This window comes from Salminus brasiliensis, chromosome 5 (assembly GCF_030463535.1).
Source record: "Salminus brasiliensis chromosome 5, fSalBra1.hap2, whole genome shotgun sequence".
Classification (NCBI taxonomy): Eukaryota; Metazoa; Chordata; class Actinopteri; order Characiformes; family Bryconidae; genus Salminus; species Salminus brasiliensis.
Window position 1 is genome coordinate 9,469,513 of NC_132882.1, and position 20,337 is coordinate 9,489,849.

Below are 20,337 nucleotides of genomic sequence, written 5' to 3' on the forward strand. Positions count from 1 at the left end.
AAGATTCTGGGTTTTAACTCTGGCTCGATCTACAGAGAATGTGAAGAAGCCGATTGGTCAATATGAAGGTACTCAGTGTTGCTGTAATCCTGGGCATGGTGCTCCTACCCTCTGTGGACATGCAGGACGGTCACTGGCCTGTCCACACTGTGTGCAACTCAAACAAGATCCGAGTCAAATACAGGAGCTGTGGTGAGATCTGATGGGTCTATAATTACACTGCGTGTGTGTTTGTAGTTGGGTGGACATTGAGATAGTATCTAATACAGATTTATTCAGAGTGTACGATTTCAGACACTGATGACCTGAGTAAGGGTCAAATATTTCAAACCTCATTTATACAGTTCCCAGATTGAATCCTAAAAGTGTAATTTGTTTGTATTTACTTTTATTAACTTTATTTTTTCTTATACTACACTACTACTATATATATACTATATATATCTTTTAAATATAATACAATAAACACATACAGAAAATAAGTTTTACAAAGAGATTTTGTTTTTCTGATGTTTTTTTATGCCACAAAACATTGAATTTGTGTGTGTGTGTGTGTGTGTGTGTGTGTGTGTGTGTGTGTGTTTGAGTGAGTGTGTGTGTGTGTGTTTACCGCCGCCTCTAAACTGACTGTGGTTTTGTGAACAGTCACAGACTGTTACTTTAACAGATTCAGTTCAGTTTTAAACCCGCCTGCATGCGCTTCAGCGCTGATAAAGAGAACGCTCCACACGTTTCCTCCAGACTGTAAACGACCAACAGACAGTTTATGTTTTTATCTTATAATAGTTTGTTTTTCTGTTGTATTTCACTAAATTGAGTTATTTTTCTTTCTCTCTTTTCTTCAGTGGTAGCACTAGTAGAAGTAGTGGCAGTAGTTGTAGTAGCAGCAGTAGTAGCAGCAGCAGTAGTAGTAGTAGTAGTAGTTGTAGTAGTAGAAGTAGTTGTAGCAGCAGTAGTAGTAGTAGTAGTAGTAGTGGTAGTAGTAGTAGTAGTGGTAGAAGTAGTAGTAGTTGTAGCAGCAGCAGTAGTAGTAGTGGTAGAAGTAGTAGTAGTTGTAGCAGCAGCAGTAGTAGTAGTGGTAGTAGTAGTAGAAGTGGTAGTAGTAGTAGTAGTAGTATCAGTAGGAGTAGTAGTAGCAGTAGGAGTAGTAGTAGTAGTAGTAGTAGCAGTAGTAGCAGTAGTAGTAGTAGCAGTAGGAGTAGTAGTAGTAGTAGCAGTAGGAGTAGTAGTAGTAGCAGTAGGAGTAGTAGTAGTAGCAGTAGTAGCAGTAGGAGTAGTAGTAGCAGTAGGAGTAGTAGTAGTAGTAGCAGTAGGAGTAGTAGGAGTAGCAGTAGTAGTAGTAGTAGGAGTAGTAGTAGTAGCAGTAGGAGTAGTAGTAGTAGGAGTAGTAGTAGTAGCAGTAGGAGTAGTAGTAGCAGCAGTAGTAGTAGTAGCAGTAGGAGTAGTAGTAGTAGGAGTAGTAGTAGTAGCAGTAGGAGTAGTAGTAGTAGTAGTAGTAGTAGTAGTAGCAGTAGGAGTAGAAGTAGCAGCAGTAGTAGTAGTAGCAGTAGGAGTAGTAGTAGTAGGAGTAGTAGGAGTAGCAGTAGGAGTAGTAGTAGTAGTAGTAGTAGTAGTAGTAGCAGTAGGAGTAGTAGTAGTAGTAGTAGCAGTAGGAGTAGTAGTAGCAGCAGTAGTAGTAGTAAAAAGTAAAAAAGTAAAGTTGCACGTATTTGTCACTGTACAGTGTACAGCGAAATGTGTCCTCCGCATTTAACCCATCTGGTAGTGAACACACTCACACACACACATGTGTTAGGGGCAGTGAGTACACACACACCCAGAGCGGTGGGCAGCCAACTCCAGCGCCCGGGGAGCAGAGAGGGTAAAGGGCCTTAGTAGTAGTAGTAGGAGTAGCAGTAGCAGCAGTAGGAGTAGTAGTAGTAGTAGTAGTAGTAGCAGTAGCAGTAGTAGTAGTAGTAGCAGTAGTAGTAGGAGTAGTCGTAGTAGCAGTAGGAGTAGTAGTAGTAGTAGCAGTAGGAGTAGTAGTAGTAGCAGTAGGAGTAGTAGTAGTAGTAGTAGTAGTAGCAGTAGTAGTAGTAGTAGCAGTAGTAGTAGGAGTAGTCGTAGTAGCAGTAGGAGTAGTAGTAGTAGTAGCAGTAGGAGTAGTAGTAGTAGCAGTAGGAGTAGTAGTAGTAGTAGCAGCAGTAGGAGTAGTAGTAGTAGCAGTAGTAGTAGTAGTAGCAGTAGTAGCAGTAGGAGTAGTAGTAGCAGTAGTAGTAGCAGTAGGAGTAGTAGGAGTAGTAGTAGTAGTAGCAGTAGGAGTAGTAGTAGCAGCAGCAGTAGGAGTAGTAGTAGTAGTAGTAGGAGTAGCAGTAGCAGCAGTAGGAGTAGTAGTAGTAGGAGTAGTAGCAGCAGTAGGAGTAGTAGGAGTAGTAGTAGCAGCAGTAGTAGTAGTAGCAGTAGCAGTAGGAGTAGTAGTAGCAGCAGTAGTAGTAGTAGCAGTAGCAGTAGGAGTAGTAGCAGTAGGAGTAGTAGTAGCAGCAGTAGTAGTAGTAGCAGTAGCAGTAGGAGTAGTAGTAGTAGGAGTAGTAGTAGTAGGAGTAGTAGCAGTAGTAGCAGTAGGAGTAGTAGTAGCAGCAGTAGTAGTAGTAGCAGTAGCAGTAGGAGTAGTAGCAGTAGTAGCAGTAGGAGTAGTAGTAGCAGCAGTAGTAGTAGTAGCAGTAGCAGTAGCAGTAGGAGTAGGAGTAGTAGCAGTAGGAGTAGGAGTAGTAGCAGTAGGAGTAGTAGCAGTAGGAGTAGTAGGGACTTGATGACCACTAGTTTATATTTTCTCATCATGTGAAAAGAGCAATCAGATGGTGAAACCACAAACGTTTGTGTGTGTCCATGTCAGCCCTCCGACATTGTCTGACATTGTTCTTTCAGACCCTCTACAGGACATAGGCTTCACCCTCCTCAGCCCTTGTGCTCAGATTTGGACGAAGCCAATTACACTGAGACTGTCCAGCCTCCTGAGTGAGTGTCCTGTTTTTCACTCATACCCACTCAGCTCGTATCACTGACAGAGTTCACGCATGTGATTATGTTGATCATGTGTGAGTAATTGGAGGGTCTACAGGTAGGTGTATCTGGTTTCTGTTGTAATTGAGTAAAAGCACAATGATTCAGTTTCAGTAAAACATGAAGAAAGCAGAGTAACGATACAAACAAGCAGGTTTAGGCACATAAAACGAACCCTGTGTTGTCTCCAGGACAATCCATTGATGAGTTTTACATTTCTGTGGATTTAACTGTTGATGGAGTCTCCCAGTTCCATTTTGATGAGCCACTCTGCCTGCCCCACTTTCCTCGCTTCACCTTCTGCGGCAGCAAGAAAGGAGGTAAGAATAAGGGACTGAAAATGACATCAACAGCTGCAAAATGTACACTCTCTCAGCTGTTTGCAATAAACCATTCAGACACGAGGGCAGGATGGGTTCAATCCAGTATCCTAGGAGACAACATCAGGCCATTCTATGAGGAAGCTAAAGCTTGGGCGTTGTTGGACCTTCCAACAGGACAATTATCCCAAGCATATCTCAAAGTCCTGGAAGATTCTGGAGTGAAGGACCGTCACAGTAGCCTGACTTGAACCCTATTGAAAATCCTTGGTGGAATTTGAAGAAGGAGGTTGCAGAAGCAAACCCAAGAAAATGAGTGAACTGAAGGCCACTAGCCATGAGGAATGGGCTGAGATTCCTTAGGAATGCTGCCAGAAGCTGGTGTTTAGCTGTGCATCACATTTGCAGCACAGCAAAAGAGTCTCTACTAAGCACTAAAGATGCTCGTCATGAAGGAATTGAGTAAGACTGCAGTCTTTGTGGTGAATGTGGAGCAAAGCACTCATTCTATTAGTTGTGCTAAGCTATTTAAATTGGTCTTGTTTGATTGGTTTATTGCAAACAGCTGGAAGTTTGTACATTTTGCTTATAAATTTAATTGTGGGTTAAATCATTGCAACTGCAACTGTATGTATGTATGTACTGATGGATTGATGGAAGCTGTGGGAGTACAGAACATGGACTCAACCTCAGAATAACAGTAGTGACCAGCCGTACCAGGGATAACAGTACTAAGCATAAGAATAGGAAGAATCTGAACTGTTCAGCAAGGGTTCTCTGTTACTGGACCTCAGTCAGTCGTTGTACTGTAGTCTTGTTAAACCTGTAGACACTGATGTAGACTGAGCTGAAGCAGTACATGAACTGATTGATGTCGTGACGTTTTCAGAACTGATCAATGTGGAGAAATCTCTGCCTGAACTGCCGATCCACCTGGAGGTTCGTTCCCTATAGTACAGAATACCAGTTACACACTGTAATTCATTCTTAATAAGCCTCACATATCTCTGTCTCTCTCTCCCTCTCTCTCCCCACAGGGTCAGTACAACTTGATATTCCATGCTATAAACCAAAACGGCTTCCAAGTTGCCTGTGTGAATTCCACCATCGAGTTTCAGTGATCAGAGTAGAAAAATAGGACAAATAAGAAAACAAGTCTTAAAATCCCCACAGAACAACTTAAGTGAAGTAAATATTCTGTATAACTATGAGAGATGCTAGAGATAAAATAAAAAAGTGTTCATTACTTAATTACATGATTTTAGTACTGGGTGCTTAAAATGAATCCTTAATCTTTTGCAGAAGCAATATAAATCTTTTCCAAAAGATGGCGCCATCAAACCCTTTTGTGCATGTCCTTCCTCTGGTCCTCTAGTGCCTTTCTCTCATCCACTGAGACACAAGCTGCAAGACATTGCTGTGTATAGTGTAGTAAAGTACAGTGTATAGTATTTTTTGGTTAAGTGTAGTGTAGTATAGTATAGTACAAGGAGGTGTTGTATAGTGCTGTGTAGCATAATATAGTATAGGTTAGTACAGTATAGTGTATAGTACTGTAGTAAAGTTCCTAATATGCACCTGTTTATCTACATGCAAAAGAGGTGATTCGGCACTTTTTGGTGCTATATAGAATCATTTTAAAAGGTTCTATAAAGAGCCATGGTGTTGTTTGTCGAGGTTCCATATTGAACCACTACCTTTACTAAAGAACCCTCGAAGAACCATTTTTAAAAGTATAGTGTAGCTGTAATCTGCTACAGCTGTATTCTACTACAGCTGTATTCTGCTGTACTATACAATACTATACTACACTACCCTACACTATAGAATTGTATAGTATAGTGTAATATAATAAAGTATAGTATAGTGTAGTATAGTATAGTACAGGTTAGTATAGTAAAGTATAGTATAGTGTAGTGAAGTATTGTACAGTTTAGTATAGTAAAGTATATTATAGTGTAGTGAAGTATTGTACAGTTTAGTATAGTAAAGTATAGTATAGTGTAGTGTAGTATAATATAGTTTAGTGTAGTATAGTATAGTACAGTTTAGTATAGTAAAGCATAGTATAGTGTAGTGTAGTATAGTACAGTTTAGTATAGTACAGGTTAGTATAGTAAAGTATAGTATAGTACAGTTTAGTATAGTACAGGTTAGTATAGTAAAGTATAGTATAGTGTAATGAAGTATAGTACAGTTTAGTATAGTAAAGCATAGTATAGTGTAGTATAGTATAGTACAGTTTAGTATAGTATAGTGTAGTGTAGTATAATATAGTTTAGTGTAGAATAGTACACTACAGTTTAGTATAGTAAAGTATAATATAGTGTAGTGAAGTATAATATAGTTTAGTGTGGTATAGTATAGTAAAGCATAGTATAGTGTAGTATAGTATAGTACAGTTTAGTATAGTAAAGCATAGTATAGTGTAGTATAGTATAGTAAAGTTTAGTATAGTAAAGCATAGTATAGTGTAGTATAGTATAGTACAGTTTAGTATAGTATAGTGTAGTGTAGTATAATATAGTTTAGTGTAGAATAGTACACTACAGTTTAGTATAGTAAAGTATAGTATAGTGTAATGAAGTATAGTACAGTTTAGTATAGTAAAGCATAGTATAGTGTAGTATAGTATAGTACAGTTTAGTATAGTATAGTGTAGTGTAGTATAATATAGTTTAGTGTAGAATAGTACACTACAGTTTAGTATAGTAAAGTATAGTATAGTGTAGTGAAGTATAATATAGTTTAGTGTAGTATAGTATAGCACAGTATAGTATAGTATAGTATAGTATACTATAATATAGTTTAGTGTAATATAATATAGCGTAGTATAGTATATTTTGGTATAGTATAATATAAAATAGTATAGAGTAGTTTAGTGTAGCATAGTAAAGTTTAGTATAGTATAATTTGGTAAAGTGTAGTACAGTATAGTTTAGTGTAGTAAAGTATAGCATAGTTTAATATAGTATAGTTTAGTGTAATATAATCTAGTATAGTACAGTTTGGTATAGTGTAATCTAGCATAGTTTAGTTTAGTATAGTATAGTACGGTATAGTACAGTAAAATAGTATAGTATAGTAGAATTTAGTTTATGTACAGTTTCAGATCTACCTCTATTTCAGCCTTTTTTAGACATTTCTCGTCCTGCCATTGATTCTTGTCACAGTCACATGGCCAGCGCTTATCATGGTTCAGTACAGACCCAGTCTCAAGAAATGTACTCTGCATTATTATTTATAGCACACAGTTCAAACTGCATCAGTCATTGCTGTGCACCTGATCTTCCTAAAATCAGCTTTGAACAATTTCATAGGTTCCTTTTTTTATGCATATTTTCAGTTGTGGCAGCTGCCAATTTCAGCCAAAGGTTGTGTGTGTGTGTGTGTGTGTGTGTGACAACATGGTGATGAGTCTTGTTTCCTAACTTGACTTTTCTGGGTGATGGACAACAACACATGCAACCACACACAAACTGTCAATTATTTATGATAAGTGTACAGTTCAGCGATCAGACCTGATGTGTTAAATTCAAATATGTCATTGTCGCCAAAAAAAACTCAAATGTCCAAAGTTTTATGACATTTCTTGAAATGGGGAAGAAATGGGGAAATTGTGGAAATGCCTTCTGGTGTCTGATCTCACATTTGCCCGCCCTCCACCCCCTTTGCTCCTTTCTTCTGCAAATGAAATTTAAAGTGTTAAGTGGTTCTAAGCTTCTAAGAAGTTTGATTGAGTTATTTGTGCTCAATGAATTGAAGTGAATCACTCTAATGTGATTTGAGTCCATTCTAATTAACTGGACTGGGTTGGATGTCCCGAAAGCATGTTAACGCAACACTGATTCCTACATAGTGGACCGAGCATCACATTAAACACTGTCTCTGTTCAGTTAAAGCAGCATTATGCGAGAATTAATATTTTTGATCCTGAGCTCCCCCTGCAGGTGCGGAGTGTCATTCACTTTTACTCCATTGTAGTAAATGCAAATTCAGCTTTGAGTGCTCCCTCATTTACAGCTGGTTCTTGAAGACATTTTCCTGTCTGCTTCTCCAAAGTTACTTACAGGTAGCAGCCTGCTGAGCTATTTGAAGCTGTCATTTTGAAGTAAAAATGCTACATAATGTTGCTTTAAGATCATCTTTATATTCCGATGCTGGGTCTTCATTACAATCAACTTAATAGGATTATGTTAAACTTATGAAAGTAGAAGAAGCAACACAACTTACACATTTTAGTCAGATCTAACACTGTGCAGCAGGACACATTGAAATTCAGCCAACTTGGAGTCAACAACAACAAGGCTAGGTGGTCATACTGTAAGTTGTTAGGTGTAAGAAGATAATGTTGCGGTCGTAATTTGTATTTCCAAAATGGCAAATTCACAGGAGAAGAAAAAAACCTTAACTTTCAATGGAAATCAATATAAAAAGATTTTATTCTAATTTGGAGAATTTCTATTGGTCCATTCACCATCACTCTTTATACGTCATGTAAAGAATGATAGCCAGATTCAAATTGTGTCCAAAGGGGAAAATACAGCAAAAATGGAGAGACAAGGTTTTTGTGTGACAGTGACAATAAGAAAGACATACACACTAGTGAAGGTAGTCCCGGGAGAGGAATGACAAACACCAGTATGCAAATAGATTGATGCCAGAAGCCAATAGGAAAATGTGGATTGTTACTCAACACTGCTACACTGACCAAACAAACAAACAGGTTCATCTGGCCAAAAAACATCAACAGTGCGATTTCATGTTTTGGATATTGAAACATTCTTATGAGGATTTTGGTTGTATGGGGCTTCATCACTCCAGACAATGCAGTTTCCCTACTCCATAGCCCTATGCTGGGGTTTTACACCCATCTAGCCAATGCTAGGCACTGGGCATGGTGACCTTAAACCAGAGTGCTTTATTTTATTGGCAAAGGATATATTTTAGTTAAATACTTGTAGCAGCAAAATAGCAGAACTGACTTTTTCGGGGGTGTCCAAATACTTTTGCACACATAGTGTAACGTTTCAGAGCATACTTGGGAAGTTTTGGGTTGATTATTACTTAAACCGACTTAAACTAAGACGACTGTAGAAAAGCCCAACAACATTTACATGTATGAAATAATAGTCTGAGGAAAGTAATGCCTTCTTCAGTTGTAGCTGAAACTGTAAATGATAGTTCTGATATGGATTGTTAGTCAAATACTGACCAATATGCATCTGATGCATCTGCCACTGATAATAGAAGGATGATGATGTTCACAAATCTCTACTATGTGTAAAGTGGTGACTCAATATCAGGACATGGCTTAAGTTGAATCAGCTTGAAAGGCAGTGTTGGGTGTTGCCAATGTGTGTTAGTGATGTTCCATTACACATCTTTTCTGTAACTTACCTCAGTAGCCAGGGCTTGAGTTGAAGGGGAGGTAAGCAGACGTCATCCGTTTAGTCAAAACTGTCAATTTCTGTCCTTTTTTAAAAGATATCATATACCTTATAATCGTGATGGAATTATTATTATGGGATACAGTCTGTTGTAAAGGTTTTCCATCCAATTCCATGATGGAGACACTCTACGTTGCCTCAAGCATATCCACAGTTCTTCATGTCAACCCAACAAGTTGCAATAAGGGCAAAGCATGAAATGTGCAGAAAGGTGTGCTTATCCCTGGAAAAAATGACAGTAGACTTTCAAGAAGTGTATCCCTTGTTCTAAGTAAACAGAAGAGCAGTGTGAATGCTAGGCACTGGGCATGGTGACCTTAAACCAGAGTGCTTTATTTTATTGGCAAAGGAAAGATTTTCTGTGGAGATCATACAAGCTGTGTGCACACAGTTAAATACTTGTAACAGCAAAGTAGCAGAACTGACTTTTTCAAGGGTGTCCAAATACTTTTGCTAACAGTCATAACTAATGTTTACACAAACATATTCCAACCTCCCTTTGGCCATTAGAATGAAGCAGCCTGTTTGGGTTATTGTGTCTTCAGGACTGATACATGTAAATGTGAATGCAGTGTGTCTCACTCAAAAAGCAAAAGCAGTCCAGGTTGAATCACTTATTTTGACTTCAGTGTGAATGGACGGAGCTAACCCAGCAGGTACTCTGAGTTGACCTCCAACGTTAGACAGATGGTGAATTTTGGTTAGTTAGCACCATGACTTAAACCCATCAACATCTTGACGTCTGACAAAGTCAGAGTTTCACGTTGTGTAGACGTTAGCATTGCAAAGTTTAGCAGACGTTTGGTTTTGGTCTCCAAACCTCCAAAACCTTCAACCAAATGTTGATATTTTTACAGTTACTTCACATCACAATATAAAGGCAACACATTGTCCATGTCAGCTTTCATCACTATTCTACGTCAAATTGACGTTGACATTAAACATTGTCCTGATGTTGAATTTTGGTTGCCCAATGCCACAACCTGCATTTAACCAGATTAGGTTCCCAATATTGACACCGATAAGCCATAACATTACCAAGCCAAAACCTGCCCCTCCCTCGTGCCACCAAAACAGCTCTGACCCATCAAGGCATGGACTCCGCAGGACCTCTGAAAGTGTCCTGTGGTGTCTGGCACCATGACATTAGCAGCAGATCCTTCAAGTCCTGTAAGCTGAGAGGTGGGGCCCCTATGTATCACATCAGTGAGCCTTGGACGGTCATGACTCTGTCACCGGTTCACTGGTTGTTCTTCCTTGGAGCACTTTTTGTAGGGACTGACCACTACATACCAGAGGAAAAAAAAAAACACAGGACCTGCCTAATGTTTCTGAGAGGCTCCAGTCGCCTCTGTATTTCTATGAGAATATAGTAACTGACCCAAATATTAATGTTTAATGTGCTCCTGATGACATTGGATCCCTAAGCAACAGCTTACACTGCTTTTAGCAGGAAATGGGCCTGTTAGACAAGCACAAGCCTCAAAGGGGTCCAGCAGGTCCTCCTGGTTTTGTTTCTATGCATTTATTCTAATTTCCAAATATTCTAATTGATTCTAATGGATAAACACTTGAAGATAAATGTACGTGTAAATCTGTTTAATAACAGTAGACATGTTTGGAGTAAATCTGTGGAGATTACCACAACAGAAAGTCAAGAGTTAAGATGGGTCTGGGCTATTTGAGTCAATGGGTAACTTATTTATGTACCTTATGTGTGCAGTTTCAGACAGCAGAGCTGCCAAGACCTACACAAATGTAATCCTGCCTAATTTGTAATGGTGTCTTGAATGCATAAGAAGTGGGTTAGTACTTATTAACAGTATCCGCTGTACTAGGTCACATGCAACTTCACTGTGTGGCTTAAAACAAACCATAAATGGAGATCTAGTCCGTTAAACAAAATAATAGTGCTTTATTTAATAACAGTAGTTTGAAGTAAGAGAAGATGTGCTGAAACCTGACTGTCCGAACAGCAGGGAAACTTGAGAGTGATGTTATTTACTGACCGTTGCCAGGGCATCCAAATGCAGCCCTGTTGCTAAGGAACAACCCAGCACAGCAACAAAAGGTTTCCTTTATCCTCCGTGAACGGGGCTGAAAGAGTACCTCACAGCAACTTTAGAGCATCCAGTGCTAGAGCAGAGCTGGAAGACAGACCGGCAGGCATGGAGCAGCAGTTTCAGAGCGGTAGTTCCAACTCCATCTGCAGCAGCCTTCACCCTACTGTAACTATTCGATGAGCTGTTTAGGCCATGTTAGGCCAAATTTTGAGGGCTCTGAACCTTCCAAGTCATAATGTTTTTTTGTGTAAACCTGAAGAATTCATGTAGAATTAATACCTGATTACGTTTGACCAGAAAACATAAATAAACACTGAGGAAAAATAACACAGCAATAAAAATCTATGCTTGGGGAAGATTAAAACACTCGGAAAGTAAATTACATACCACTGATTCAACGAATGCAAATAGCATACAGTCATATGCAAAACTCTTGTTGACTTCTAAGTAAAAATAAGTTCACGAATGCAGACAAACCACAATGGTAATTTTACGTAAATTCTAGAGCACAGTTTTTATTTATTTGCTGAATTTAACTTCAAACTGTATTAAATGGGATGGCCTGTGGAGAGTTTCTGGTGTGTTCTCCCAGTGGGTTTCCTTCCACCTCGTAAAAGCACATGGTAGGTAATTTGGCTATGCTAAATTGCCCCTCTAGGTGTGAGCGAATTGGGATGTGTGTGATGGACTTGTGGCCTATTTAGTGGGAATTCCTGCCTTGCGACCAGCATTTCCAGATAAGCTCCACACCCACATCAGCCTTAACCGAGCAGAAGAGGAACTGTTGCATGAATTGTGATCAATATATCATTTTAATTGTGTATTAAACTGTGCAGAAGTCAGGCCCCTATGGAGGACTTCTTTGACCAGAGGTGCCCAAACTGTTGCATATCCCTGCTTAAAGAACCAACCTGGCCAGCTCAAGCTGATCAAGCTGGTTAAGCTGGTCGACCAGCTTAGCTCTAGACCAGCACAGGCTATGCTTCTGTTTGAATTTGATGGTTTAGCTGGTCTATAAGCAAGATCAACCCGATAAGGCTAAACAACTAGCATGACCAGCAAGACCACGATGGTCAACCAGCATGACCAAGCTGTTCGACCAGCAGGACCAGCATGAGCACACTGGATGACCGGCAGGACCAGAATCAAATGCAACATACATTATGCTGGTCAAGTACTGGTTAACCAGTTAGGGGATTTCTTATTGCCTGGATGACCAGCTTTCAATCACATTGACCATCGAAGGCCAGCTTAGGCCATCTGAAACCAGCTGGGCTTGAGCCGGATGTTTCAGCAGGGATGACTGTATTCTGCAGTGTATTTAAGCCCCTATGGCCATGTTACAATGTTACAATTCAACCACTATGTATATTACTGTAAATAATGTTTCTGACCATATTCTAGTTTACACAGTTTAGTTGGCCTCTACACTCACATAAAAGAGTCCTTCAAGAGTTCTATAGACAACACCAGGCACCATAAATGGTTCTTTGTGTGTTTCTTTAAATAGAAGAAAAAATGACTGCATAGCAGTTTTTATAGAGCCTCTTTAAAAAGGGTTGCACTGTTGTTACAAGTCAAACCCCTTTGGGGTAAAGTGTAAATTATTGGGGTAATATAGGTAGTATATATATATACATCATCACACTCCCTGATATTAGTATTTTGGGGGTGGAACATTGCATTTTCTGTTACACTATACTAGGGCACAGGGCTGGGCGATCAAAATTCTGTATCACGATATTTTAAATACTTAAAGACTTTCACGATGCACAATATTAACCATGATACATGTAACCATAAAATACATCAGTAGCGACAGATTTTTAAAATCTACTATTCAGATACTCTGCTTTACTGAATATAGTGATTTTAATTCAACATCTGCTGCTCTTCATCTCATTAAACCAGTCTAATTACACTGTCTGTAATGAAACCTGCAGCTGATCAGTGTTTATTAGGCACTAACAGTATCCTCCATATGCTTAGAAAAGCATACTGTGCATCACAATAACAAAATATATCACGATGCGATAAAACATCGTCACTTTGCCCAGCTCTGCTAGAGCATTCGAGAGGATTCATTTCACATAATACTCATAAATAAATGTTTCCATGTTTTGTCTGTAACTCTAGTCTAATAATGGACCCGCTAAACCAGAAAACTCACAGCAGGTGTGGTTTGCATTGAAAAGTTTGAAAGTACATATTTCAGCTAACTGCAATGTACACACGCTTTTGATTGATTGGTCCCGGATTACCCGAGCATTTAGACTGGAGTTAGACGTGTATTCATTAACTACGCTGGCAACTCTGCAAAATCCTTATTCATATCTGTGGAGTTGAACAGAACATCCTTGTAGTGTGTGCTGAAAAAATCCCTCTGCTGTTGCTCTGCTTTGAATTGCCACAGGAATGCTGCCTCAAGCCAAGCGAAAAATCCTTTAATGCATTGTATGGAGGAGAGGTCCACATGTGGGAAGGGTCAAAATGCACTGCAGTACATGGATGCAATGTGTTTAGAGTTGTGCATCATTTGCTCTGATAGCAGCAGCTAATTTAAGCGCATGCTGTAACCGAGGACCAAAACGTCTGCGCTGAGTCGCTGCTGAGCTACGCCTTGAAGGCTGCAAGGCAAACAAGTCACCAGTCCCCAATGCAAACCGGTTTTTTTTTGCGCCACTCCCTCTTCCCTTATCTTCTCAGGGCCTTCTGAGCCTGAGCCTGCACTGAAAACACTGGAGCACACTGCTGCGCTCAAAGTTCATTAAAGGGCACATATTGTAGATTCCTGAATTGCAGATGTAGTTGATGTAGTTTATAAACTGATGGAAAGAAATGTTTAAAATATACAGAATCTCCAGTCAATACAATCCATATAGAGAGACAGCTTTCAATTAAACATTTTTGTGATGTCACAAAAATCAACACTTTACATATATCCAACTATTTACCCTACAAGAGCTTAGCTCCACCCATTAAACCTGAAGTTACATAGAGCAGTTCATAGTCTGGACTGCTTTTTGATGGGTCATAATACAAGTCAGCCAATCAGAACAGATGTCATTTGCATATTCCAACCTTAAAGGCCCAGTGACTAAAAACAGTTTAACAATGTACCCTTCAATACATGAAAAATGTAGGGTATCGTCCCGTTACAGCTGAAGGATCATAAGACTGTGGTCACAGCTGTACATGTGTGAGACTTCAATGTACTACATTATAAAAACCACACAGTTCCAAACTGTAAAAAGTTCAGACAACTGAACTTTGAAGTGTCTTTTCTTCAAAATCATAATAGAAGGAAATGTACTATATGGACAAAAGTATTGGGACACCTGTTATTCATTGTTTCCTATGAAATCAAGGATATTAAAAAGAGTTGGAGTAACTGTCTACTGTCTACTGCCTACTGTCCATGGAAGAAAGCTTTCTACTAGATTCTGGAGGTGAGATTGCTGTGAGGATTTGATTGCTTTCAGTGACAAGAGTGCTGTGGTAGTGAGGGCAGGGATGAATGATCACCTCCCCAACTCATCCCAATTGTATCGATGCAGCACCAACCATCATTCCAGAGAGCACAGTTCCACTGCTCCACAACTCCATACTGGGGGGCTTTGAACCCTCTAGCATTAGGCAGCATGGTGCCAATAGGTTCATGTTTATCTGCTTCAGAGGGTCCTATTCTATTGGCAGTACTTCTCTACAGTGAATAGACAAGCTGTGTATGTGTGTGCATTTGCACATCTGTGTCAGCAATGGGTGCAACTTAACAAGCCCTTCCTGAGTTGAAGTTAAGGTGCACGTACGTTCCGTAACGTGTGTTAGACCAGGAAACCACTCAAATGTGCAGGCATGGGGACCACTGTTCAACAATGACTGAAAGCCCCTCAGTGTTGAGGTCAGTTTAACTGGCGGTGTGTTCAGTGGGATGCTCACTCCTCCCGGCAGAAACCATACTTCTTTTGGTATTTTATATTTATCTTAATTACAGTAGTACTTTACAGTAGTCTTTTACAAAGGCTGACAGTGTGTAACAGATAAATGTGTAGGTATGAAAACCCATGCTGGCTCAGTGGTCAATGCACTGGGTTATTGATCGCAGGGTTGTGGGCTTGATACTTGTGTCTATGTAGCTCACTGCTGTGTCCTCGAGCAAGGCACTTAACCATCTCTGCTCCATGGGCACCACAGGGTGGCTGACCCTGACCTTTTAAGCTGTGATATGTGAAGATTGGAATTTTACAAGTACAATTATGAGTATATACACACTATATGTCCAAATATTTGTGGACACCCCATCCAATGAAGGCATTCAGCTACTTTAAGTGGCATCCATTATGCCACATTGTGAGATGCACAAATGCACACACATACAGCTTGTCTAGTTCCTGTAGAGAAGTATTGCCCATAGAATAGGACTCTTTGGATAAGATAAACATGAACTTATTTGCACCATGCTTACCACGCCAGGTGTGGGCTAGACAGGTTTAAAGCCCTCCAGAACTGAGCTGTGGAGCAGTGGGACTGCATTCTCTGGAATGATGGTTGGTGCTCCATCCAATACTTCTGAGATGACTTAGGGAGTTGGGAATGAGGTGGGATGGTGGTCTTCCAACATCCTGACCTCACTAACGCTCTTGTCACAGAATGCAATCAAATCCTCACAGCAGTGATTAGAAATAGTAGAAAGCCTTTCCAAGACAGTAGAGGCAGTTACTCCAACAAAAGCAGTGTAAAACACAATGAATGAGCTGGTGTCCCAATACTTTTGTCCATATTGTAAGGTTTTCTGGAGTCTTTGGTGACAAAAAATGTCTGAAGATGCTTTGCCAGTTTAATTCTGGTCAAAACAAGTTTCTGATGATGCAAAAAAAAAAAAAATGAATCACAGGTTTAAAGTCAGGTTGAGTAAATCCAAAGCCAAAAATCAGAAGTCTGGCCTAAGCCAGAGTAAAAAGCAGAACTTCCATGAGGACGAGTTGAGCTGAGAGAATTTCCGAGAGTATTGGCTGTCAACTTCTCAAGGTCTCAAGTCGTCAGGCGGGTGCCCAAAAGACTCCACCCCCAGTGCACTTTTGCTGGAGGTTTTATACCCTAACGGGTGAGGTCGCATCCCCTCATCACACCATGACAGGCAGTTAGCGCCCTGCTAGAGGGTCAGCATGACATCTAAAGCTAAGTGTCTCTTCAGCAACCTTTGCCATGAATGTTCGGGACCTGATATAACAATTACAAATAATTACTAGCGATGAACTTGTCCACGAAGAGATAGTCTCTCCGGCAGGAGCAGCAGGCAGGAGATCTGTGATGTGTGAAAGTGAGGAGGGAAGGATTAATTGGAGTAATAGATGTATGTTGTGGAATGTACATCTGTGAGGATGGGGATTGTATTGATCAGGGCGGGTGTCATGAGTGTTCTTGGAAATGTGTGCGTGAGGGTGGGGGTGTATTGGTCAGGGTGGGTGTTGTAGGCCTTCCTTTAGAAGTATGTGTGTGAAGATGTGTTATCTGTGTGGCCAGTGAATATGTGTATGGGGCCTTGGAGGAAAGGAACAGGGTGTGATGGATCTGTCTTTAGCACTACGAATGCATGCATAAACATGATAAAGGGGATGGAGTAAGGTGTCAGCTTGTTCCTCTGGGCCTGCTGGAAGACAAAACAACTTCGGCACATTGCATGCATTTCAAATGAACTAATACTACATTAAAGTTTAATTGGTTATAAATATAATTGGTAAACAATTAATATTATATATGATTAGCAAATGATTTTATAATATTGTGAATAAGTAATGACCTGGGATGATTGTAGACCATCCATTTCTCTTACAATATAGTGTAAGCATAATGATGATAAAGGTATATAACTTCAAAGAAAGGTGATTGCACTCTGATCACTCATGCATGCATTTCTAAGCTTATTCTGACCTGACATTTACGGCATCTCATTGGCTGTGTTTAATATCTCATGCCTTGAGTCACATAAGTGACAAATTCACAACGGAATGACTCTACCATGATGTTAGGCCGGCTACAGCTCAACTACATACCAAATGTGCGTAATGTAGCCATACAGGAATGTCCACAGTCTGCCCACTGCTATACGTACGAGTGTGCTTTTAGGAGCAGTCTGTAAACTCTGTTAGGTTTCTAACTGCACATCTCAAAAATATACATCTGTTAAAACCAGGTTAGAGTAATGTAATTATTACAAATATATTTGTATTAACCTTTCTAAATACATTAACTATAAAAGAAGAGCAGGTCAGGTACAACACAGATGAAAGTTCTTTAAAGAACCATACACAACAGCTTCTCCGTCACAGAGAACAAGTCTTTAACCAAGGAAAGAACCACTTATTTCCAAATGGATCTTTGAGTTATCATGGTTATTATATATAATTGATTGATTTGAAGATCTGGAAGATTTATTTTTTTTAAATACACACTGAGGTTTGAGTTTACTCCTAACAAAAAGTTCTATACATTACTGTTAAGGTATTTTGACTGACATTTGAAGCCATTTTAAAAGGTTCTTTAAAGAACCACACAAAACATTTTTTAATTATGGAGAAAATAATTTCATCATGTGCGAGAAAACCCATGCAGTTCTTTGGGTTGTCACTGTTCTATATTGAACTATTTTCTTATATATAGAACCATTGTCTTTACTAAAGAATCCTTCAAGACCTTTAAGAGTGTAGAGGACATCCATTTCACCACGTAAAGAACTGGTTCTTTTAGGTTGTGATTGTGCTATATAGAACCACTGTCTTCCTGCAGAACCCAGAAAAAAATGTGTAAAGAACCATTTAAGCATCCAAATGTTTCTTGGAGATGTCCTGTTTCTATATGGAACCTTTACTACAGAACTCCTGAAGAACCCACTTGTAAAGGATATAGTACGAGATCTGTGCTCACTTTCAAAAAGTGCCTATCTTAACTCACAGCAATAGTGGTGCTGTATGCAGCCATTTTAAATGGTTCTTTAAATGATCATACAGAACAGCTTATCCATCATAGAGAACCAATTTACCATGTTAAACTTCACTGAGGCATCCAAATGGTTGTTTCAGTTGTCGTGGTCTTAATTGACTTACAGGAGAACAGCTTCACTGTAAAGATCCTAATGGAGTTGTCATAGTTCTATATACATAGAACCACTGCCTTTTCCACAGAACCCCTAAAGAACTTTTTTAAGAGTGTATGCACAACATTACGTATCATTTAAGCCTTCAAATAGCTATATTACTTGACTTGGTTCTATATAGAACCAACACCTTTCCTACAGAACCCCACAGAATTATATTAAGTTTATTGGAGAACACTTTTACCGTGTAACGATCCTCTTATGTTTCCTAATCGTTCTTTAATTTGTTATAGTTCCATATACTAAGAACCACTACAGAACTTTTTTAAGAGTGTATAAAAACGAAAATAACCAAGTTACGAATTTTTTAAGATTTTGAATAGCTATTTTACTTGACATGGTTCTATGTAGACCCCCTGCCTTTCCTACAGAACCCCTACAGAACTTTTTTAAGAGTGTATGCACAACATTACGTATCATTTAAGCCTTCAAATAGCTATATTACTTGACTTGGTTCTATATAGAACCAACACCTTTCCTACAGAACCCCACAGAATTATATTAAGTTTATTGGAGAACGATTCTCTTATGTTTCCTAATCGTTCTTTGATTTGTTATAGTTCCATATACTTAGAACCACTAAAGAACTTTTTTAAGAGTGTATAAAAACGAAAATAACCAGGTTACGAATTTTTTACGATTTTGAATAGCTATATTACTTGACTTGGTTCTATATAGAACCACCATCTTTCCTACAGAACCCCATAGAATTATATTAAGTTATATTAACTTTTTTTTGGAGTGTTTCGGAACCATTTAGGCATCTAAACAGTTCTTGCGTTGTTGTGATTCCACACAAAACCACTTCCCACTAAATAATCCTCAAAAGTGAGTAAAATAAGCTCCAATGGCCTACTTTACAAAGTCAGCTAATTCGACCACTGATGAATAGCCTACCCCAGCCTGTGTAAACACAGATTAGTACACAGAAAAGTGTGCTCGGCTTTTGTCTTCCCAACAAGCTTTGGGAATCTCATTCTTAGGGAAAGTCGAAAACCTCATATTGGTTTTTGTAAGCAGGCTCAAAAGCTAAAATGGCCCGAGAAGCGGTTTGGTGGGCTAATCGGCCACGCTGATGGTCCTACAGGCTCAGGTAGTCAGAGTGGCCAGTGCAGCAGTTGGAGTGGGGGAGGGAGGCAGGCTGGCTCCGGCAGCTTCAGCCTGGTTGATGAGCAGCTGGGGAGGGGTCTGCAGTATCACGGGCTCACGACTCGTGGAAATTTGAGAGCCAGTTGCACCCAGCGACGACAGCAGAAAGTCGGGGAAAGTAGTAAAACTCGTTTTTTTGCGGTTCTGAATTGGTTTGTGCGACGAACATCGTCGTGTTTCGCCGCCACAAGTCTACACCAGCGACCGCCTGTTGCTCGGTAGCTTTTTTTTTTTTTTTTGCTTTTGCTCAACGAGCTTCCTTCTTTTCTCCCAGGCGTATCCCTGTGGTCCTCATTTGACTGGGAAACCCTAACGAATGGAAAATAGGCATGATGAGAACTTCTGCAGAGTCGTGGCGAAGCTCTGAGGGAACTTGTGCTCCCTTTTGGTGAGCTTTACAGTGCAGTCGTGTTGAGATGCTTGCCGTGCTGCTTGGCCACAGCCTCAGGAACACACACGTCCCCTTGGAGACTAGCGAGAGAGAGAGAGAGAGAGAGAGAGAGAGAGGGCGAGAGAGCAACACACGTGATGCGCCGCAGACTTACTGATCACGGTTAGAGAGAGAGAGAGGAGAGAGAGACATAGAGAGAGAGGGGAAGAGGCGAGAGAGAGAGAGCAACGCTTTGGGGAACACACCGAGGAGGGACGAAAACAACGAAGTAAGGACTTTCATCTCCTCCATGACACGTCTCATCCTCCTCCTGTAGAGGAATTCACCGAGAGGAGGAGAAACAAGCAAGTTGACGAACTTTGCACATCTTCAGGAAACGCCATTTTGATTCCTCTCCGGAACAACTTTACTGCTTCTTCTTTTTTTTTTTTTTTATCCTTTTCCATTCCTCCTCAACTCATCACTTCACCACCTCCATCTTCATCATCATCACCACCACCACCACCACCACCATCATCATCATGTCTCGGCGAAAGCAGCCCAACCCCAACAAAGTGAAGCGTAAGTTGTGCCTTCGTACTTCCTAACTCTTATCTTCTCCCCTTCATCCTCTCTGGTGCCTCCAAGTGATGTTTTTTGGGGTTTGAGTCGAACCTCCCGTCGCGGGCGGCAGTTTCAGAGCTGCTCAGACTATGAGAAGAGTACGCGTGTCGCCCCCCTCTCTCCCCTCTCTCTCTCTCTCTCTTCCCAGTCGTTTCCTAGTTTCGCTGCG

The 20,337-nt window shown here is 40.0% G+C and overlaps 2 protein-coding genes across 3 annotated transcripts in view; both read left to right on the forward strand.

The window, feature by feature from the left end:
• On the forward strand, nt 1–4,687 carry ly86 (lymphocyte antigen 86). The gene is made up of 5 exons (XM_072678710.1): nt 1–192; nt 2,905–2,994; nt 3,231–3,359; nt 4,249–4,298; nt 4,397–4,687. Exons 1-5 carry the CDS (start codon nt 63–65, stop codon nt 4,478–4,480), a joined length of 483 nt encoding a protein of 160 aa, XP_072534811.1. The 5' UTR covers nt 1–62; the 3' UTR covers nt 4,481–4,687.
• A 15,028-nt stretch (nt 4,688–19,715) lies between these two features.
• rreb1a (ras responsive element binding protein 1a) overlaps nt 19,716–20,337 on the forward strand; it is a 57,436-nt gene continuing 56,814 nt past the window's right edge. For both annotated transcript variants that reach the window (XM_072679353.1, XM_072679352.1), the window contains exon 1: nt 19,716–20,126. Coding sequence is in view for 1 of the 2 variants with exons in the window: in XM_072679352.1 (XP_072535453.1) it covers nt 20,087–20,126 (40 nt within the window). In the remaining variant the exon portion in view is untranslated. The remainder of the gene's footprint in view (nt 20,127–20,337) is intronic.

Coding starts and splice junctions, on each gene's coding strand:
- ly86 (XM_072678710.1), top strand. CDS start 63: ATGAAGGTACTCAGTGTTGCTGTAATCCTGGGCATGGTGCTCCTACCC. Junction 2,995..3,230: donor GAGACTGTCCAGCCTCCTGA/GTGAGTGTCCTG, acceptor TGTTGTCTCCAG/GACAATCCATTGATGAGTTT. Junction 4,299..4,396: donor AACTGCCGATCCACCTGGAG/GTTCGTTCCCTA, acceptor CTCTCCCCACAG/GGTCAGTACAACTTGATATT.